This window comes from Mobula hypostoma, unplaced genomic scaffold (assembly GCF_963921235.1).
Source record: "Mobula hypostoma unplaced genomic scaffold, sMobHyp1.1 scaffold_88, whole genome shotgun sequence".
Taxonomy (NCBI): domain Eukaryota; kingdom Metazoa; phylum Chordata; class Chondrichthyes; order Myliobatiformes; family Myliobatidae; genus Mobula; species Mobula hypostoma.
The window spans coordinates 311364-335325 of NW_026948254.1; the positions used below are offsets into that span (position 1 = coordinate 311364).

The 23962-nt window shown below is 44.5% G+C and overlaps 1 protein-coding gene across 1 annotated transcript in view; it reads right to left on the reverse strand.

Moving 5' to 3' along the window:
• LOC134342211 (NACHT, LRR and PYD domains-containing protein 3-like) overlaps positions 1-23962 on the reverse strand; it is a 69929-nt gene that overhangs the window by 11537 nt on the left and 34430 nt on the right. Inside the window, 4 exon segments of the mRNA XM_063040183.1 lie at positions 5293-5358; positions 5457-5628; positions 11145-11311; positions 13067-13158. Of these exon segments, the coding sequence (XP_062896253.1) occupies positions 5293-5358; positions 5457-5628; positions 11145-11311; positions 13067-13158 (497 nt within the window).

Sequence of the window (23962 nt, forward strand, 5' to 3'; positions counted from 1 at the left end):
ACTACTCAGGGAAAGGTTATCTTTGATTGGGTGTTGTGTAATAACCCTGATCCTATGAGGGAGCTTAATGTAAAAGAACCCTTAAGAGGTAGTGATCATCATTTGAGTGAATTCATACCGCAGTTTGAGAGGGAGAAGCTTAACTTACAGTATCAGTATCGCAATGGAATAAAGGAAATTAGAGGCACGAGAGAGAAGCTTACCCAGGTAACCATAGAAACCATAGAAAACTACAGTACAGAAACAGGCCTTTTGGCCTTTCTTGGCTGTGCCGAACCATTTTCTGCCTAGTCCCACTGACCTGCACACGGACCATATCCCTCCATACACCTCCCATCCATGTATCTGTCCAATTTATTCTTAAATGTTAAAAAAGAACCCGCAATTACCACCTCATCTGGCAGCTCATTCCATACTCCCACCACTCTCTGTGTGAAGAAGCCCCACCCCCAATGTTCCCTTTAAACTTTTCCCCCCTCACCCTTAACCCATGTCCTCTGGTTTCTTTCTCCCCTTGCCTCAGTGGAAAAAGCCTGCTTGCATTCACTCTATCTACACCCATCATAATTTTATATACCTCTATCAAATCTCCCCTCATTCTTCTACGCTCCAGGGAATAAAGTCCTAACCTATTCAACCTTTCTCTGTAACTGAGTTTCTCAAGTCCCGGCAACATCCTTGTAAACCTTCTCTGCACTCTTTCAACCTTATTTATATCCTTCCTGTAATTTGGTGACCAAAACTGAACACAATATTCCAGATTCGGCCTCACCAATGCCTTATACAACCTCATCATAACATTCCAGCTCTTATACTCAATACTTTGATTAATAAAGGCCAATGTGCCAAAAGCTCTCTTTACGACCCTATCTACCTGTGACGCCACTTTTAGCGAATTTTGTATCTGTATTCCCAGATCCCTCCGTTCCACTGCACTCCTCAGTGCCTTACCATTAACCCTATATGTTCTACCTTGGTTTGTCCTTCCAACGGGCAATACCTCACACTTGTCTGTATTAAACTCCATCTGCCATTTTTCAGCCCATTTTCCCAGCTGGTCCAAGACCCTCTGCAGACTCTGAAAACCTTCCTCACTGTCTACTACACCTCCAGTCTTTGTATCATCAGCAAATTTGCTGATCCAATTTACCACATTATCATCCAGATCATTGATATAAATGACCAATAACAATGGACCCAGCACTGATCCCTGTGGCACACCACTGGTCACAGGCCTCCACTCAGAGAAGCAATTCTCTACTACCACTCTTTGGTTTCTTCCATTGAGCCAATGTCTAATTCAATTTATGACCTCTCCATGTATACCTAGCGACTGAATTTTCCTAACTAACCTCCCATGCGGGACCTTGTCAAAGGCCTTACTGAAGTCTATGTAGACAATATCCACTGTCTTCCCTTCATCCACTTTCCTGGTAACCTCCTCGAAAAACTCCAATAGATTGGTCAAACATGACCTACCATGCACAAAGCCATGTTGACTCTCCCTAACAAGCCCCTGTCTATCCAAATGCTTGTAGAGTCTGTCTCGTAGTACTCCCTCCAATAACTTACCTACTACCGACGTTAAACTGACCGGCCTATAATTTCCCGGATTACTTTTCGATCCTTTTTTAAACAACGGAACAACATGAGCCACTCTCCAATCCTCCGGCACCTCACCCGTAGACAGCGACATTTTAAATATTTCTGCCAGGGTCCCCGCAATTTCAACACTAGCATCCTTCAAGGTCCGAGGGACACCTTGTCAGGTCCCGGGGATTTATCCACTTTAATTTTCCTCAAGACAGCAAGCACCTCCTCCCTTTCAATCTGTACAGTTTCCATGATCTCACTACTTGATTCCCTTAATGCCATAGACTTCATGCTAGTTTCCTTAGTAAATAAACTATTTAAGATCTCCCAAATTTCCTTTGGTTCCGCACATAGCCGACCACTCTGATCTTCAAGAGGACCAATTTTATCCCTTCCTTACAATCCTTTTGCTCTTAATATACCTGTAAAAGCTCTTTGGATTATCCTTCACTTTGACTGCCAAGGCAGCCTCATGTCTTCTTTTAGCTCTTCTGATTACTTTCTTAAGTATTTTATTGCACATCTTATACTCCTCAAGCACCTGATTTACTCCCTGTTTCCTATACACTTCATACAACTCCCTCTTCTTCTTTATCAGAGTTGCAATATCCCTTGAGAACCAAGGTTCCTTATTCCTATTCACTTTGCCTTTAATCCTGACAGGAACATACAAACTCTGCATTCTCAAAATTTCTCCTTTGAAGGCTTCCCACCTACCGATCACATATTTGCCAGAGAACAACCTGTCCCAATCCACACTTTTTAGATCCTTTCTCATTTCTTCAAATTTGGCCTTCTTCCAGTTAATAACCTCAACCCTAGGACCAGATCTATCCTTGTCCATGATCAAATTGAAACTAATGGTGTTATGATCACTGGAACCAAAGTGCTCCCCTACACAGACTTCCGTCACTTGTCGTAACTCGTTTCCTAACAGGAGATCCAATATTGCATCCCCTCTAGTTGGTCCCTCTATATATTGATGTAGAAAACTTTCCTGAACATATTTTACAAACTCTAAACCATCCAGACCCCTAACAGTTTGGGAGTCCTAATCAATATATGGAAAATTTAAAATCCCCTACCACCACAACTTTATGTTTCCTGCAGTTGCCTGCTATCTCTCTGCAGATTTGCTCTTCCAACTCTCGTTGACTGTTGGGTGGTCTGTAATACAATCGACCTAATGTGGCCATACCTTTCCTGTTTCTCAGCTCCACCCATAAGTACCCAGGTAGATTGGAGAAGGATACTAGTGGAGATGACGGCAGAGCAGAGACGGCTGAAGCTTCGGGGAATAGGTCACAATTTGCAGGATAGATATGGCCCACGGAGGAAGAAGTTCTCAAGTGGCAGATATAGGCCATCATGGTTGACAAAGGAAGTTGAAGTCTGCATAAAAGCCAAGGGAAGGGCATACAAGATAACAAGAGTGAGGGAAAGTTGGATGAATAGAAAACTTAAAATCCAACAAAAGGCTACTATAAAGCTATAAGGAGGGAAAAGATGAAATATGAGGGCGGAAAAGCCAATAATATAAAGCAGAATTATAAACACTTTTTTCTGTTATATAAAGAGTAAAAGGGAAGTGAGAGTTGATACTGGACATTGGAAAATGACGTTGGTGAGATAGTAATGGTGGACAAATAAATAGCAGAAAAGCTTAATGTGTGCATTGCATATATCTTCACTCTGCAAGACGCTAGCAGCGTGAAGTGGTCTGCGAGTGACGGGCAGTAGGACAGAGTACCATTCTATTACAAAAGAAAAAGTTCTCGGCATACTGAAAGCTCTTAAGATGCAAAGTCACCTGTACCAGATGGACTGCATCCCACAGTCATGAGAGAGGATGCTGAAGAGATGACGGATGCATTGGTCATGAACTTTGAAGAATCACTTGATTCGGGCATGGTCCTGGAGGACTGGAAGATTGCAATTGTACCTCTACTCTTTAAGAAGCGAGGAAGGCAAAAGAAAGAAAATTGTAGGCCAGTTAGCCAAACCTCAGTGATTGGGAAAGAATTGGAGTCTCTTATTAAGGTTGAGATTTCAAGGTACTTGGATACTAATGACAAAGTAAGTTAGCATGTTTTCTGTTAGAATTCATCGAGAAAGTAAGAAGCAGGGTGGACAAAGGAGTCAGTGGATGCCACTTATTTGGATTTTCGGAAGCATTTGATAAGGTGCCGCACATGAGTCTGCTTAACCAGATAAAAATCTATGGCGTCACAGGAAAGATACTGGCATGTGTAGCGGAATTGCTGACAGGCAGCAGGCAGTGAGTGGGAATAAAAGGGGCCTTTCCTGGTTGGCCGCCAGTGACTGGTGCTGTTCCGCATGGATCAATATTGGGACAACTGACTTTCAGATTGTTTGTCAATGATTTAGATGAAAGAATGAATGTATTTGTGGCAAAGTTTGTGGATGATACAAAGATAGGTGCAGGGGTAGGTAGTGCGATTGCAACAGGACTGAGAGAAATTGGAAGAATGGGCAAAAAGTGACAGATGGAATACAGTGTTGGAAATGTATGATGATGCATTTTGGTAAAAGGAGCAGACTATTATCTAAATGGAAAGAGGGTCCAAGCATGGTAGGTGCAGAGGGACTTCGTAGTCGCGAGCAAAACTCCCAGAAGATCAGTTTAAAGTTCAACTCTGTGGTAAAGGCAGCAAATGCAACGTTGGCATTTTTTAAAAAAGAGAAGCGAATATAAATGCAAGGAGAAAATTATGAGCCTTAACAAGACTGTAGTCAGTCTGCATTTGGAGTATTGTCAACAGTTTTGTGCCCCACACCTCTGAAAAGATGTGTTGTCATTAGAGAGAGTCCAGAGGAGATTCAACAGGATGATCCCGGAAATGAAGGGGTTAACATATGAGGTGTGTTTTGGCAACTTTGGGCCTGTAGTCACTGGAATTTTGAAGAATGCGAGGGAATCTCTTTGAAACCTACCAAATATTGAAAGGACCAGATAGGGTGGATGTGGAGGCGATGTTTCCCATGGTGGGTGTATCCAGAACCAGAGCGCACAGCCTCAAAATTGGGGGGCGATCCTTTAAAACAGGTAAGGAGGATTTAAAAAAAAGGGCTAGGGAGTAGTGTACCTCTGGAAGCCTCTGCCACAAACTGCAATGGAGGCCAAGTCCATGGGTATATTTAAGGCCAATGTTCCTAATCAGTTAGGGCATCAAAGGATATGGCGAGAAGGCAGGTGTATCGAGTTGAGTGAGATCTGGGATCAGCCAAGACGGAATGGCGCAGCAGACCGATGGGCTGAATGGCCTAATTCTGCTCCTATGTCTTGTGGTCTTATGGAGGAATAACAGCAAATCTCGACCGCACTTTGGATCGGAGGTGTGAGAATTTCCATGCTGGAGCTGAATGTTCCTATTGGAGAGGTTTGGCTAGAGTTTTGAGAGACCTCAGGATATTTGGCGGTAGGGAAAGGGGAACGCGAAGGCTTCCTCTCTGACCGACGGGAATGTCTGTTTAGCAAACTCATAGATGTCGCCAGGTGCACAGCCGATGACTCAGACGGTAAAAGGTGCTCTGGAAAATGCAAGTGGTTACCTGTCTTCCAGCCACAGCATCAAAAACTGTCTCCCAAACTCTGACGGTCTCTAAACATGCCCCTAAAGGCAGGTATTCAGACTCAGAGTGATATACAGACGTTGAGATTTCCGTTCCAAAGCTTACCTTTCAGATGCGCGGGCACTTCAGATAAACCCCGCTCAGTGTCCATGAAGGCAAACTGGCCGTCACCTGTTCAAACAGATTAACCTGCATGAAGTCTGTTCTGTGCAATACTGTAAATTCATCAGCATTTACATCTGTAACACACAGTGTATTGTTCACCGTACCACGTTCCCGTATTTCATCCAATATTCTGCTCAGCTTCGGTAAATGGTGATGTAGTTTCACAAAGGATTCCCACATCACCCTCCGGGCCCCGGAGCCCTTCTCCATCACCAGATCCAGGAGGAGTTTGGAAGCGCCCGCTCGGTTTCCCTTCTCCGCCAGCTCAGTCACGCTCTGTAATGAACAATGGGGAATATATTGAGGAGTGGAGGGATGGGTACAAATCTACCCTGAACATGGACTGACCCAGCACATTCTGCTCGCCACAGATCACTAACAGCCATTGAAGTGTTCACTCTGGGAGAAAGATTTTAAAAGAAGCGAGCGGGGTCAGTCATGTCCTTCTCAACGCCACAGATTGTGGGGAATGATCCACTTGGCAGGTTTTAAGCGGAGCAAACATAATGTGAGTGAGCCAGAGATAATGTGGGGAGTTGCGGCTTTGTGTCAGAGTGGGTTCAGTGAGGAGAGGCAGAGGCTTTATGTAGATTTTAGATAGTATTTTCCCTTCCTTTTCACAGCTAGAACAGTGAGAATACCAGGCAGGATAGTGGAATGCTCTTCCTAAGGGGTCTGACAAGGCAGGGAGACCGCCAGTGTCCCCGAAAACTAGACCTTCAGGAATTGCATCCAGCTGCAGCTTCTTACAGACTGTGCTCAGGAATTGGAGCTGGAGCTGGTTGAACCCAGGATCATTCAAGAGGCTGAGAGGTTGACTGACAGGCTATACAGGGAGGGAGCTATACCCAAGGGGCAGGACACAGGTAACTGGGTGACCATGAGAGGGAAAGCGGAGAGGCAGCCACTGCAGGAAACTCCTCTGTAACAGGTATACAGGTTTCTGTTTCGGGGTGTGACCTGGCAGAGGAACGCCACTTTCATTAAGCCTCTGCTACCGAGTTTGGTTTTGTGACTCAGAACAAGTGAGAAGCGTAAGCTGCACTAACAGGGGGAATTCCGCGGTTAGGAAAACAGACTGGAGATTCTGTTGACGAGAACAATATTTCTGGATGGTGTGTTGCCAAGGTCAGGGATATCTCGATTTGAGTCTGAAACTTTCTTAAGGGCAGTGTGAGCAGCCAGAGGTCGTGGTCCACGTTGGTACCAATGACAAGAGTAGGAAGTGTGATGAGGTCCTGCAAAGTGAGTTCATGGAGTTAGATGCTAAACTGAAGTGCAGGAACTCCAGGGTTGTGTTCTCAGGATTGCTACCCGTGCCACATGCTGGGGAGGACTGAAATAGGACGATAATACAGTTTAACGTCTGGCTGATGAGATAATGCATGACCGAGGGCTTCAGATGTTTGGATGTGTGGGGTCTCTTCCGAGGGAGATGGGGTTTGGACACGTGATCGTTTTAACCCAAACTGGAGGGGCACTGATACCCCTGTGGGAAGGGTTCTTAGCGCTGCATGGACAGAGGGGAGGTGTCAAACTTGAGTTGCAGGGGGTGAGGAACCAGCATGGATAGTGGAGTGGTTGGGTGGGAAAGATGTTGTTAAGCCAACATACAAAGTCAGGAAACTAAAGGATGAGAATCGTTTTTCCCAAAATACGTATTATTTCAATGCAAGGAGTACTATATGAAAGACAGATCAGCCTAGCATGTGGATCAGCACATTGAATTACAGCATTGTAACCATTGTTGTGATTTGGTTGGAGGAGGTTCAGGATTGACAGCTCAGCTTTACCGGGTTCCTTTGCATTAGACACGATTCGATAGAGCGGGAGGGATTACAGATGGAGGGGTGGCATAACTAGTCAGAGAAAATGTCACTGCATTGCTCAGACAGGACAAACTGGATAGCTGGTCCAATGAGACTGCATGGGTGAAACTACGGAATAAGAAAGGGATGACCACGTTAGTGGGATTATATTATAGAGCACCCAATAATCAATAGGATTTAGAGGGACAATGTGCAGGGAGATCACAGAAACAAGAAACACAAGATTCTGATGGTAGACAATTAACTTTCCATTTATTGACTGACTCACTGGGTTAAAGGGCTGGATGGGATAGTGTAGGTCAAATGTGTCCAGGGAAGTTTCTGTAATCGATATATTCAGGTCACAACTGGAGAGAGCGCATTCTGGAATTCCTATGAGGGAACAAGTCAGGGCAAGCGACAGAGGAGTGTGCAGGAGAACACTTTGGATCTGGTGATCATAATAACATCAGTTTAACAATCATTATGGAAAAGGATGGGTCTGGTCTTTCGGTTAAGACTTTAAATTGGAGAAAAGCCAATTTTAATGGTACCAGAAAGGATCTGATGCAAGTGGATTGGGACTGGTTGATTTCTGGTACAGATGTGCTTGGTAAGTGTAGGGCCTCCAAAACTGATATTTTGAGAGTACCGAGTTCAAATGCATAAATGACCACAAGTGAAGAGTTTGAATGTTCCTGACAGAATAAAAGGCAAGGGTACCTTCATTTAGGGAACGTTGTTTTTTTAGAGATATCAAGCTCCTGAGCACATCACAAGTATAGGCTCGAAGGATCAAATGAGGTACTTGATGAGTACAGGAAATGCAAGAGTTACTACAGGAGGAAATCAAGAGGGCGAAAGTATGGCATGAGTTTGCTACAGCAGACAAGGGAAAAGAGAACCCCAAATCCTTCATGAAATATATTTAGAACAAAAATATTCCAACGGTCTAAATTGGTCCTCTTGAAGCTCAGAGTGGGCATTTATGCTTGAAGCTGAAGTAGATGGGGGAGATTTAAAATGGATTTTTTACAGTTATATTTACTCAGGAGACATATAGCATCTTTAGAGTGAGGCGAAACTGCAGTGAGATCATGGACTCTATACAGAGGAGGAGGTGGTTGCTGTCTTGAGGCAGATTAGGGAGGGTAAAACCCCGGGGTTTTCCTTCCTACCTTGTCTGAGACGAGTGCAGAGATTGCAGGTGCTCCAGCAAAGATATTTAAAATGTCAGATGTGGAAGTATTGGAGGGTAGATAATGTTGTTCTGCTGTTTGAAAAGGCTGTGAGGAAAAGCCAGGGAATTACAGGTTGGTGAGCCTGACACCAGTGATGGTAAAGTTATTGGTAGGTATTCTGAGGGACTGGATATGAGTATTTGGATGGACAAGGATTGATTAGGTACCAGGTACAAACACTGATATGTACCTGGTATATCCTGTATAACTAACCTTATGGTTTCTCGAGGATGTTACCAAGCGAGTAATGAAGGCAAGTGAGTGGATGTTGTCTACGTGGACTTCAGCAAGGCCTTTGACAAGGTACATCATAGGAGCCTGGTCAATAAGATTAAGTCGCTTGGCATTCATGACATGGTAGTGAGTTAGTTTAGATATCGGATTCGCGAGAGAAGCTAAGAGAGGTAGTAGAGATTTGTTTCTCTGACTGGAAGTCTATGACTAGTGGTGTGCTTTAGGGATCTGTACTGGGTCTGGTGTTGTCTGTCATATTATATATATATATATATATATATATATATATATATATATAAACGCTCTGGATGACAATGTGGTAAACAGGGTCAGTAAATCTGTGGATGACATCAAGGTAGTAATGGTGAGAAATTTTATCAGAGCTTGCAGCGGGACCTGGAACAGCTGGAAAAAGGTGAAATGGAGATCGGCAGATAGAATTCAATGAAGACAAGTGTGAGGTGTTACACTATTTGAGGACAAACCACGATAGCATTAAGACATTCACTGGTTGGGCATTGAGCGGTGTGGTAACAACAGGGTATCAGGCATTACAGATTAGATTATGAGAACACTCAGTCCTCTTTTATTGTCATTTAGAAATGCATACATGCATTAGGAAGTGATACAATGTTTCTCCAGAGTGGTATCACAGAAAGCAGGTCAGACCAAAGACTAACACTGACAGAACCACATTACTATAACATATAGTTACAGCAATGCAAAGCAATACCATAATTTGATGAAGAACAGACCATGGGCACAGTAAAAAATAGTCTCAAAGTCCTGAGTTGATCGACTCCCAAATCCCCGATAGCAGGCGGCAAAAGGGAGAAACTCCCTGCCATAAACCTCCAGGCACCATCAACTTGCCGATACCTTACAGATCCAAAATTGCTTAAAAGTGTTGTCAAAGGTAGATGTCCTGCTAAAACTTTTAGGATATTGGCCTTCATAAATTAAAGTATTGAATACAGAAGTTGGGATATTATGTCGAAATTGATGTTGCAGAGGCTAATTGGGAGAATGTGTGCATCTACGTCTTGGAAGTATATCAGTAAGATTGAACGAGCGGAGAAAAAATTACAAGGTGTTGTCAGGACTTGAGGGCCTGAGATATAGAGAAAGTTTGAATAGGTTAGGACTGCCGTAGAGTGTAGGACGACTAGGAGAGTTGTGATAGTGGTATAAAAGTTTGTAAGAGGTATAGAGAAGGTAGATGCAAACAGACATCTATTACTCAGTTTGGGTGAGACTGGAATTAGAGGTCATGGATTAAGGATGAAAGATGAAAGAAAATTTGAGGGAGAACTTCTTCATTCAGAGGCTGGTGAGAATATGGAACGAGCTGCCATCGGAAGTGATGTATGTGCATTCAATTTGAACATTTAAAAACAATTTGGATAAGTACATGAATGAGAGTGGTATGGATGTTTCTAGATGGTGTGCAGATCAATGCAACTAAGTATGTAATAGGTCAGTGTGAAATTGATGGGCCGAAGAGCCTGTTGCTGTACTGTAGAGTTCGATGACTATGACTAAGTCAAACTATGACAGGGTCACTGGGGTAATCTCTGGTGAACAGCAGCAGGTTCACAATTAACTGCCAGGCTCCACGAGGGGTCCAGTGTCAGCCTACAGCTGGGAACTGGCAGTGAGGAGCAGACAGCAATTGCAGGACTTTTGTGCGTGTTAGAGAGACCAAAGTCAAATGGTAGTAATGCAGAGAAGGAAGTTCGGATTGAAATTGTCAGCTGTTTCGTGTGGAACGTTAGGGTGAGCGATGATGTGTGGCTCTTCACTAAAATTCAGTCTGATGAGCAATAGATGAATGTGTCCCAGTAACAGGAGGACCATGAGAAAGGCATTTCTTGGTAATCCTGTGTTAGCTGCAGATGCTTGGCCTATTTTCAATTGTATGATCTTGCAGTTCCCAGTGTTAACGGTATATGCTGTGGTAATTACAGACTCCAAATGGAACAGTCACAAGGAATAGAAGGTAACTGAACCATGAGGCATGTTCGGATATTTGATCAAATGCAAGAGGGTCAGTAGTTGAAAAGAGAGACGACATTCAGTACTGCCTGTTCAATTGATGATGGGGTTGAATCTAGACTCGAGAAATGAGCTGAGAATTAAGTCACTATCAAGAGAGACTGGTGAATGCCCATTAAGGTCAAGCATTGGGAACATGATGTGATGTCAGACTGAGTGCTGTGAAGTTGTCCTATGTCTACTTGCAATATCTGTCAAGCGCCACGCCACTAAATTCACCCATCAATCATTGTCTGTATCCTAACCTGTCTAAATGTGAATGTATTCTGAAAAATGGACAGAGGCTTATACTGGTGAATAAACGTTCAGGGTTTCTGCAAACAAAAACACTTTTCTTGATGTTGACCACAAGCATTGCAGGATTTTCATAGCCCAGAGGTGCCGTTACACCGGTTCTGTTGATCTGTGATTGATTCAGTAGAATCTACAGTCAATCTATGTTCCTACCACTTACGTGATACTCTGTCCCGGTGAAGTGATCCTCGCCCATTAACATGAAGCCGACTCCCTCCACTCCCTCCTCAATCGCCTGCTCCAGTCGCTCCATGTAGAATCTCGTCAACCGGAACAGTTGGTGATCCTCACAATTTGACAGGAAGGCGGAGATTGCGGAGTTCAGATCTGTAGTCAGTCATAGAATATAAAATAGTAGAGTGTACCATGTGTATGCGGACACGATGCCAATTTAAACCAATCCCATCTTCAGGAACCTGGTCAATATCCCTCTGTTCCCGGCCTACTCATGAGTTCAAATGCCTCTCAGGTGCTCCTGAGTATCTGTTTCCAGTCCCTCCCTCGGCAGCTCATTCCAGACACTGATATCTCTCTGTGCTAAAACCTGCATCCTAAATCCCCTTTAAACTGTACCCTCTAACCTTAAACCTATTCACTCCCATGCTTGATGTTTGCACTGAGTCACAGACTATCGAACTGTGCTGTGCTTCTCATAAATTTATGAATTCTCTGAGATAAGGCCTCAGTCTCCGACGTTCCAAGGAAAGAAATCCAAGCTTGATTGACCTCTCCTGGCAGCCAATATTCTGTAATCTGGGTACAGTAACTGATTATATTCTGTAATCATGGTGAAACTCATCTGCACCCTCTCCAGAACTTCCAAACCATTCTCATGATGTGGCTACCAGATTTGTGCACAATACTGAAATTGTCTCTTAACCAACGTTCATCCAGTTACAGCACAACTTTAAAAAATACTGACTCACACATCAACCCATCATTAGCATGCTACCAATTGTGTTGCTATTTTCAGGGAGCTATGCACATCCATCACAAGACCAGTCCGTACATCAGACTTCCTAAATGACCCAGCATTCACTGCACAAATCGCTCACGCACTTGACCTCCCAAGGTGCAACTCCTCACATTTGCCCGAATTAACTCTACCTGGTGTCTCTCTGTTCATATTTCTAATTGGATGATGAACACTTTGACAACAGTCCCAAATTTACATTACTCTGCCGACTCTGTAACTTGATGGATCAGTCCACCTATGTGGTTTTACAAAGTATATATACGGATTCATGCGGGCACTACTGGTCACAGACCTTCACCCAGAAGAATACTCCTCCAGTCCTGACTCTACTTTATGTGACCAGGACAAATTTGAAATCAATGTACAAAGTCTCAGCTTAACATTCCTCAAACCGAAATGTCGATTGCTCATTTCCCTCTATAGATGCTGCCTGACCTGCTGTTCCTCCAGCATAGTGTGCATTGCCCTCTCTACTTACTCTCTTGTTTTACTTTAATCCTATTCACCAAGGACATTCATTGCCTCAGTAGCCCACTCAGATTCCCTGTTTAAAATGTCTCCTGTTCATTGTCTCCCGCACCCAGACCATTCTCCCACAATATAATGTTCCTTAACTCGGCCACAGAAAACAGACACCGGGAACTCCCCTCACCTCCATTGAGCAACAACCCGGAAATCCAGGGGAAATTCACCACTTGCCTTCCAAAAGAGAAAACAACATCTGTTTCTCTAACTGGCTGTTGGAGGTGTTTCCCACATCAGGATGTACCAAATACTGACAGAAATTCTGTCTGCTCCCTGGACTATTACATTGTCCGCTGTCTGAGTGTCACCCATACCCACCTTATTCAGTAGCTCCTTCCCCTTTCACTCAGGTGAAGATTTGCATGGTGAGTGGAGTGATTCGACCATTCCCGTTGTTAGGTCACTGCACTAGACCTGGTGAATTGTTCCATTGCTCATGGTCGCTTTACCAGTAGGATCAATAATGGCAGTTTTGCTGTGCCCCTTTAGCGCCCAAGTTTATTCCTCTGAAATATTGATGATTTGACTACACGTGTACCATGATGACAGAGTTTTGATGAGAAGGAGCCCAGTGAACATACCTGTGTCCATTCTGACTCTGACTGACGTTGGTTGATAGTCGTCTGCTTGTGTGCTGTCTGGGTGGAAGAAAGCACCTCCTGCTGGCGATAATCTTAATTACACAAATAAAAAAATTGAGTCAGTTACTCTGCTCGTCATAATTTAAAAAACACTTTTGTAAGGTCGTTGCTCAGTCTCCTACATTCCAGGGAGTAAAGATATAGAGTGGCCATTCTCTCCCCAGAACTGAGGCATTCTGGTCTTGACAACACATTCGCAAGTCTTCTCTGCACTCTTTCAACTTTAACCAAGCCTTTTCAAACATATAGAGGGCAGAACTATACTTTGTACTGCAAACACAGTCTCACCAATGACTTACACAATGGCACCATAGTGGTTAACACAACTCTTTACAGTTCGAATGACCCGGCTGCAATTTCCACCGATGACTGTAAGAGTTTGCAGGTTCTCACTGTGATCACATGGGTTTCCTCCGGGTGCTCCGGTTTCACCCCACAGTCTGAAGACGTACTGCTGGGAAGGTTAATCATTCATTGTAAATTGTCCTTTGACAAGACTAGGATCAAATCGGGGGAATTAATGGGCAGCGCCGTTCACTGTATTTCAATTAAAAAAAACATCATGTCCCAACTCCTGCTCTCAATACTCTGACTGTTGAAGTATGGTGTGGTAAACACCTCTTCACCACCGTGTTGCCGTATTGAGTGAACTATGGACTTAAACTCTTCGGTCCCTCTGTTCTATGACAATCTCAGAATGAAACTGAAGAACACCAGGAAAAGCAACGTACCAGAAGTTTGATGTTGATAGCATCCCTGAAGAATATGCCGTGGAGGTGAAGAACAGATTCGTGGATTAAAGCTGGTAGAGAAAAAGCCAAAAGAACCATGGATAGAAGTCAGGAGCATTATACAGGAGGTGCCAAAAAATATTGCAAACACAAAGAAAACCAGGAAAACAAACTGGCTTTCTGCGTAGGCTGAGCAGTGAAGAGAAGTGAAGAAGAGAAGGCCAATGGAGATCGGAACAAATACCTCCAACTGAACACAAAGTCCAAGAAGATAGCAAGGAAAGATACGGAAACTTGACTTAAAGGAGCGAAGCAAAGAAGCTGAAGAAGCCAAAAGAATTGGATAAAAACATGAAATCTATTCAAGAAGATTAGAGAAATCAAAGGAACATTTCATGCAAAAATGAGTACAGGAAAAGATAAAAAAGGGAAGCACCATACAGAAGCAGAAGACATCAAAAAGAGGTGGCAGGAATGCACAGAAGAATTGTGCAGGAAATATCCCAACAGCAAAGACACCTGCAGTGACTCCCTCGTTGATCTAGAGCCGGACACTCTGGAAAGTGAAGTTGGATGGGCGATAGTGAGGCTGCAGGATGTGACAGCAGTCCAGTTGAATCGTTTAAAACTTTAAAAGGTGATGCTGTAAAAGTGTTGCATGCAATTTGACAGCAGATCTGGTAAACCTAACAATGGCCTGTAGTCTGGGGAAAAAAAACAGTTTATATCCCAATTCCCAAGAAGGGAAATGTAAAGGAATTTTCAAACTACCGAACAGTTTCACTAATCTCACATGCTAGCAAGGTAATGCTAAAAATCATGCAAGCAAGACTCCAGCAATCTATGTAATGAGAACTGCCAGATGTACAAGCTGGTTTTAGAAGAGGCAGAGGCACCAGAGACAAAATTGCTAACTTACACTGGATAATAGAGAAATCGAGAGAATTCCAGAAAAGTATTTATCTGTGTTTTATTGACTACTCTAAAGCCTTCGACAGTGTGGACCATAATACACTGTGGCAAATCCTTAAAGAAATAGGGATACCTGGACATCTGATCTGCCTTATGAGAAACCTGTACGAAGATCAAGAAGCAACAGTTAGAACTGAACACGGAACAACAAACTGGTTCAACATTGGGAAAGGAGTATGACAAGGCTACATGATGTCACCCTACTTATTTAATCTATGAGCTGAACACATCATGAGGAATGCTGGTTTCGAGGACTGTAAGTGTTGGAATAAAAATTGCCGGATCAACAACCTCAGATATGCTGGTGACACTACTCTAATGGCTGAAAGTGAGGAGGATCTGAGGATGTTTCTAATGAAAGTGAAAGAAGGAAGTGGAAAAGTTCACTGGTTGTTCAATATCAAAAATACTGGCCAGCCCTATCAACTGAATGGTAATAAGTGGAAAGGAAGTGGAATCAGTAACAAATTTTGTCGATTCCAAGTTTTCTATAGATGATAAAAGCAGCCACGAAATTAAATAGTTCTTACTTCTGGGACGGGAAGCAATGGAAATTTCGATAAAATACTGAAGATCGGAGATATAACATTGTCTCCGAAGTCCGTATAGTCAAGGATGGTATTTCCAGTTGTGATGTGTGGCTGTGAGAGCTGGACTATTAGTGAGGCGGAACACAAAAGAATCGACGCCTTTGAACTTGGATGCTGGAGGAAAGTGCTATGAGTTCATTTGACAGCAAGAAGATCCAACAAGTCAACACTTGAAGAAGTACAGCCCGACTGCTGATAAGGAGACTTGAAAAGCTCAAATACTTTGGCCACATGGAGTGAGGCAGTGGGAGGTGCGCGCGGTAGATGAGGAAACTACATAGAGTCAGGGACAGGGAACGGGGAGCACGTTCTGCTGTCCCGTACCATACTGGCCAGCTGACCGAATAAGTCAAAAGTTCGACACCCTAACGCAGCTGGGGCACACATTTAACGCACAAAGTTAAATGCAAATCATTAAATCAAGCAAACTGCTTGTGTTCAGTTCAACTATATAAATAAAATCATATCTCCCTTCACATACTAGTAAGCTTACATTAATTAAATCGTCAGAGTTTTTCCAGTCAACACAACAAAACACATTACTGGACAGGCCACTCGAAACTGTTGCTGCAGATAATGAGATCAGAACTGATCTGATCTAAAATTTCATTCTGTATTCCCCCATGTGCATCCCTGTAACACTTCGAACCCGTTCTTTATCAAAAATCTCGGCCTTCAACAGAATCAGTCTTTGCTTCAACTGGCCATTGAGGAGTGGAGTTGAAAACACCCACAATTGACGCAGGAACAAGAGATGCATTCGTCTGAAATAGGAAATTCTGGAACGGAACAGATGTTTGTTGTACAGATCTCACACCCTTGCTTTGAAACTGGTGGCCATTGTTCTTAATCTTTACCTAACCTGTGGAAAATGTCAGTCGTGCAAACAGGAAACAGTAGGAACACAAAAAGCACCACAGCCAGAAGTGGCTTAAAAACCCAACAATCTTCTTATTCGCTGATCCAATGCACAGATAACTGGTTGTTTGGAAATAAAGATCCAAAATAAATATCAGAAGCTGAATTATTCTCACCTTAACTCCCCAAGAATATTCTGAGACTGTGGATACGGTGTATCGTTTTTTTCATAAATAGCCCCACCTGCTGCCCCACACGGATCTCTCGTATCCATGGTAACACACACAATGCTGGAGGAACTCAGCAGGTCAGGCTGCTCTATGGATGGGTGTAAACAGTCGACGTTACGGACCGAGTCCCTTCATCAGGACTGGAATGGAAAGGGGAAGCGGGCAGATGATTGACCGATTTGGAAGGTGCGGCTTGTTGTTCTGTGAGACTCGGTGCTCAGGGTCTGCGTCCAAGCAGCTGCCTGTCCGTGTACATTCCTCAGAACAGGGAGCGGCCGTTCCGCTGAAATCAAATCCAAACCGGTTCGACAAAACACTGTCATTCAAGCGTGAAGAAAGTTTAATATTGTATTTAACCCCTTCTGCACAGGTCAACCAACATTTGACTAAAGTAATTGTTCTCGTCTCAGTTATAAAGTGGTGCTTCTTTATCCTGAGGCTGCACTCTCAGATCCCAGACTCTGTCTAATTAAGACATCCCACTTTCCCACTGTAAGCAGGCTTGTTGTTATTCAGTTGGTGTAAATCATCACTCCCGCCCACACCAGCCCCCCTTCAACCGCCATCCCTCTGAACTCCACTGAACACAGGCCCAGGGTCATCAAATGATCCTCATGCATAAAGCTTATCATTCCTCAGCAACAACTGTACTGAACACATTTCCAGGAAGAACAGGACAATTGGAACCAGGATAATTTTACTGGGAAAAGCTCTGGTTTCTTTACTGTTCTACTAACTATCACAAAACAAGCGCTGGTACTCTGGTCCATTTCCAGCAGATTTAAAGTACTCCATGGTGAATGTAATAAAGAGAAACTGGAATTATAGAAACGCTCAGCAGGTAAGGAACTGACATGGAGTGAGGAACAAAGTTAACAATTCAGTTTCCTAACCATTCGTCAGAATGGATTCAAATATCATCCAGTTATTAGTGCAAATTTTGGGTTGTTCTCCTTGAAGCAGTGGGGACTGAGGGGAAATCTGGTAGAGGTTTATAAGATTAAAAGAGGCAGAGACAGAGTAGACAGGGAGTATCTTTCTGCTGTTTAGAAATATCTAATATCAGAGGATATGCATTGAATGTGTCAGGGAGTAGATGCCTGTGATTTGCCGTGGTGTTCCTACCATTTCCGATTCACAAACTAAGGTGAAACTGGAACCTAATGACCCTCTGCCTTGGCCGGAGCTCAGGCTGATTCCCCGGTCTGTAGATTGTGAGAGGATGCGGATACACTTCAGCCTGTCCCCAGCAGCTAAACTGAGCGCATTTGTTCACTATCTTCTTGCTGTGTGGGATTTTGCCCAGCACAGTTTGCTGCGAAGTTTCCCGCAGTGTAGCAGGAACAAAATGTAACATTATACAGTAGAAAATGCTGGGAGCTCAGTACATCAGACTACATCTCTGAAAGGACAAATGGTGGAAGACCCAGTTTCAGAACTGAGACTGTCCGAGATGCTACCGATCTGCTGAGCGTTTCCAGTATTTTCTCCTCCTTACTTTAAATTTCCTGCAACTGTCGTTTTCTTTTTTTCTCGTCATTTTAATGCACAGATAGTAACTGATTGCAAAATGTCAGCAACACCTCAAACTGTGCAATTGCCACCCCACCCCAACTGGTTTGTTAGTTCTAAGTTCATTCTGACCCTCGTGTAATCCATCCCGTACAGTCAATGGTCACAGCATCCTTTCCTCCCACTGTCACTCTGTTACATTTGTTAGTTCTCAGTTCATTCAGACCCTGGTGTAATCCATCCCGTATAGTCAATGCTCACAGCATCTTTTCCTCCCACTATCACTCTGTTACGTTTGCTCCTGAGGCCACTGTCTCTACGCTGAGAGGCACGGACTACAGAGCAATAAAAATTTGCAACACTCCTTGCAGCTCTGAAGACAAGATTTTCACTGTGCCTCGGTACATGTAAAAAAAACAATTTTAATCATGAGGAAATATTAAACAGCCTGGGTTGCTCCTTTAAAAATTCTGGAGGGACCATGCACACTTCTGAGAAACCCAGATACATGGAAAAAAAGATTTCATTCTCGCATAAGCCTACCGTGTGGAACTTTGTCACATGCCTTACTAAAATCCATATAGATCACATCCACTGCACTACCCTCATCTATATGCCTTGTCACCTCCTCAAAGAACTCTATCAGGCTTGTTAGTCACGATCTGCCCTTCACAAAGCCATGCTGACTGTCCCTGATCAGACCATGATTCTCTAAATGCCTATGGATCCTATCTCTAAGAATCTTTTCCAACAGCTTTCCCAGCACAGACGTAAGGCTCACTGGTCTATAATTACCCGGACTATCCCTACTAACTTTTTTCAACAAGGGAACAGCATTCGCCTCCCTCCAATCCTCCGGTACCACTCCCGTGGACAACGAGGACATAAGGATCCTAACCTTCTCTGTCTGCAAGAACACAACAGGCCAAACGGCCGCTTCCAGTCTGCTGGAAATATGTAAAACAATTATCGACCACAGGCATCGATCCAGGTGAAACTTGGATCCGAAACCGGACCGGGTAAAGTTCCCCAGGTACAAATCAATGGATGGGTTTAGTCCCGGCATCATCACTTCATCGCTGTCCTGGGACCAGAACCCAGGGGCTGAGCAGCTGCTCATCTCGAGCGGTTCGGTGCGAAGGTGCCACAACCCCGCCCGATCCGGGCAGTATGTGTCCAGGAAGCAGGACGAGGCCACCAGTTCGAGGAAGTTAACAGGACTTACCGCCCGACATCAGGTCCCCCCCGCCCCGGGATCGGCCTCAGTACTCACCGACAGAAAATTGATCAATTTTCCCCGTAGTCAGTGATGCGCCCCGCGACTCCCCACTGATGATCCGCTTCAACACGGAACGGAACGAAAACCAAAGCCCAGCCGGGGACTGTGAGCATTCGCAAAGTGATGGTCATCAGAGCGGGGGTAGGGCTTCGGAAGAAAAACCCCGCAAATGCTGCAGATCTGCGTTGAAATGGGAGCCAGAAATTTGATCACGTGACGGGTTGTGGGGGGACTCCCGCCTGAACCTGTGACTCTGCTCCTCGCCCCTCACACGCTGCCCGACCCTGTTGCCGTATTTTCCACATTGTTTCATATTTTCACCAGCTGCATCGCCATTCTCATTGCTCTCCACCTCCGACCATCCCCTGCACAACTCCGTCTCAGATTTATCAATTCAATTCCCATCCCGTTCCGACACATAATTCAGACCCAAACAGGAATTGCGCAGGTTTCACTTAAATCATTTTGGTGTTTTTGCAACAGTAATTAATATTCACATTCCTCAGGGGCCTCATAAGACAGAAGTACTGAAACATCAAGTGAGAAACAGGAGGTGGCCATTCAGCCCCTCTAACCATTAACAAGATGGCAGCTGCTCTCCCATCTCAGCCACATGTTTTTGCCTGATCATCATTTCCTCGATCCCTTCAGTCTCCACACATCTGTTTTATGTGAAGACGATCACTGACCTTCATCGTCCTCCAGAAATCAGAATGGTGAGTCTCTAAAATAAATACTCTCTAACCTCTTTGATAATCCTCCATGGAATTAATTTCCATCTTCTGCAGCCCCGTGTTGCCCCAAACACTCACTTTCCACCCCCGACACTATTTCCACCTTCCCACCTCCCCCTCACCTGGATCCACCTCTCACTCCCCAGCTCTTGCTCCATCCCCACCCCTCACCTCTTTTCTCTGACTATTTCCCATCCACTCTCAGTCCAAAGGGAGGGTCTCGGCCCGAAATGTTGACGGTCCATTTCCCTCCACAGATGCTGCCCGACCCACTGACTTCCTCCGGCAGTTTGTTCTTTGGTCTGTATGACCCGTGTTAGTGTGGGGAGCGGGATTTTACACCATATTCCCGGTACAATCTCAACAAAACACAAATAATTGTCACTTTGCCCGGACCATTGGCCCCGCTTGCAGGGCAACAGTCTGTTGGTGTCTGTATAATCCGCGTTAGTATAGGGAACTGGATTTTACTCTATATTCCAGTACAACCTCAACAAAGCCCAAATAATTGTTATGGTAATTACCACACAACCATGAGAAAGCCTGCAAATGCGGAAATCCAAAGAAACACACACAAAATGCTGGAGGAACTCAGTACATCAGGAAGTATCCATGGAAAAGAATAAACGGTCGACATTTTGGGCAAAGAGCCTTCTTCATTACTGGGGGGGGGGGAAAGAAATCTGAATAAAAGGGGAGGGGAAAGAGGCGAGCTGGAATGTGATGGTGAAGTCAAGCATGGAGATGAAAGAATCACAGACTTGTCAGTAGGAGAAAGGGAAGGAGGGGATCCAGGGAGAAATAATAGGCTGCTGAGGAGAAATTAAAGTTCAGAGTGGGGAATAGAGAAGTTTGTGGGGTGGGGGATTTGTTTACTGGAAGGAGAATTCAATATTCATATAATTAGGTTGTAGGATGGAATACAAAATGTTGCTCCTCTACCCTGAAGCCGGTTTTATCTTGGCACAAGAGGAGGCCATAATTCAAGGCATCCGAATGGGAATCAGAATTAAAATATTTGGCCACTGTGAAGTCCCCCTTGTGGCAGATTATACAGAGAGGTTCGACAAAACGGTCTCCCAATTTATGGTGGGTCTCACCAATGTAAAGGAGGCCGCATCGGGAGCACGGGACACAAAAGATGACCCCAGCGAAGTGTTGCCTCACCTGGAAGGACTGTTCCGGACTCTGAATGGAGGTGAGGGAGGAGGTGTACGGGTAGGTGTAGTACTTAAGACACTTGCAGCGATAAGTGGGTGGAGGGAGATTAGTGAGGAGGAATGAATGAACAAGGGAATTGTTGGGGGAGTGATCCCTGTTGAAAGAAGAGGGTGGGTGGGAGCAAGGAAGGTAAAGATATGATTAGGTGTAAGATCTCTTTGGTGATGGTGGAAGTTGCAGGGGCTGCAGGGGTGGTAATTAAGGACAAGAGGAACTCTATCACTCTTACAGTGGTGGGAAGATGGGGTGAGCACAAATGTAAGGAAAACGGAGGAGACATGAGTGAGGACAGCATCAACAACGGAGGGAGGACAGCCACACCCTGGGAACAACGGAGGGAGGACAGCCACAAGTTGGGAACAGATGCGTACGAAGCAAAGAAACTGAGAAGGGGAAGAGCATTTTACAGGTGATAGGTTGGGAAGAAGAATGGTCGAGATAGCCATGGGAATCAGTAAATTTATAAAGGAAGTCCGTTGACAATCTGTCTCCAGAGATGGAGGCAGAGAGAGATCAGGAAAGGGGACAGAAGTGTTAGAGATGGGACCCAATAACTCTTGCAATAATATGATGTACCTTTGACCTTCCTCCCTACCCACTGCACCTCAGTCCCTCACCATTTAAAACACAGTCAGTGTTTCTGTTTCTCCTACAGAAGTGGGTGATCTCACATTTCCCACATCGGGCTCCAGCTGAGCTGTTGTTCCCACTCACTCCTTTTGCCTCCGTTACCCCGAAACCTCTGGACAACAGACACAGAACATCGAACATTACAATACAGGCCCTTCCGCCCACAATGTTGTGCTGAACCAATTAATTAAGTAATCAAAAGTCCAACTAAATTAATTATTTCTGCCTGCACAATGCCAACAATCCTTTCATTTCTCTCACATTCAAGTGACAATCTAAACACCTCTTACAAATCCCCAATATTGCTGCCTCTACCACCACCGCAGGCAGCACATTCCAGTCGCACCACTCTGGGGGGGGGGGAGGAACTTGTCTCTCTCATCCTCTTTGAAACCACCTCACCTTAAATGCAAGCTGTCTGGAATTAGATATTTCAACCATGAGAGAACGATACCGTCTATCTACACTACCTATGCTTCTCATAATCTCAGAAACCTCTACCTAGTCTCAGGCCAGCCTGCACCACACTAGAGAAACAATCCAAGTTTTAACCCAATCCAAGATCGAACTTTCCTAGGAAATGGACTTCTGTGGAACATTCAATTTAAATTCATTTTCCTGCAGCACAGAGTTTGTCCAACCTCTCGTTACAGCTCATGCATTACAAACAATGTCCACACACAAGACCGGAAACTTCTGCTTTATTGCAGAAGGAAGAACATCCAGCCCCATCTGCAGAAGCACGAACCTGGGCCAAAGACAAAGCCCAGACACTGCCAGTTTCTTGATCCTGGAGCCCCATCCCAGGATTATAGTCCAGTCACCAACACTCTCAGGACTCTTTCCAGTCGGTAATATGCTGCAGTGTCTTGTCTATTCCCAGTTCTAAAATTAACACCCCTCCCCCATCCCAAAACAGAACTGGAACCTGATGATGCTTAACTGGGCAGGGAACCTGGGCTGTGGGTCACCAGAAACTGGGAATATATTTTAACTTGTCTCCAGCAGGTAAATTGAGCACATTTGTTCACTTATGTTATTACTGAGCAGGATCTGGAGCAGAGAAATTGGCCGCCACAACTCCCGTAGTGTAACAAGAACAAAATCTTTTAATATAAAATTGAAAATAAATCACTGGAAACTCACTGCAGGTTTTTCTTCTTTTTGATGTACAAATATTGACTGACTGCAAGATGTTTGCGACACCCTAAACAGATTTGTATAAATGCAATCCCTACATTCATTAGTTATCTTCTTCATTCCAACAAAGGATTCACATTCCAGACAGTGAATTCTCAAGGCATCCGGGCATCCACCCCGGCTCCTGAGGCCACTGAGGGACAGTTACCAGAGAGAGACAAAAATGTTCAACACCCTGTAGCTCTGGTGGGCTGTTACCCTGGTGATGGAGGAAGTGGCTCAGGAAAACGAACTGAAATATGAAATAACAGACTCAACTTGACATGCTTTGAGTTTCATTATGACAAAGATGAACAGAGAAAACTCTAGCAGGATCTCCCAGTGGCCACACATTTTAATTCCACATCCCATTCCCATTCTGACATGTCTGTCCACGGCCTCCTCTACTGTGGAGATGAAGCCACACTCAGGTTGGAGGAACAACACCTTATATTCCGTCTGGGTAGCCTCCAACCTGATGGCATGAACATCGACTTCTCTAACTTCCGCTAATGCCCCACCTCCCCCTCGTACCCCATCTGTTACTCATTTTTATGCACACATTCTTTCTCTCACTCTCCTTTTTCTCCCCCTGTCCCTCTGAATATACCTCTTGCCCATCCTCTGGGTCACCCCCCCACCCCCCCCGTCTTTCTTCCCGGACCTCCTGTCCCATGATCCTCTCGTATCCCCTTTTGCCTATCACCTGTCCAGCTCTCGGCTCTATCCCTCCCCCTCCTGTCTTCTCCTATCATTTTGCATCTCCCCCTCCCCCTCCAGCTTTCAAATCCCTTACTCACTCTTCCTTCAGTTAGTCCTGACGAAGGGTCTCGGCCTGAAACGTCGACTGCGCCTCTTCCTATAGATGCTGCTTGGCCTGCTGCGTTCACCAGCAACTTT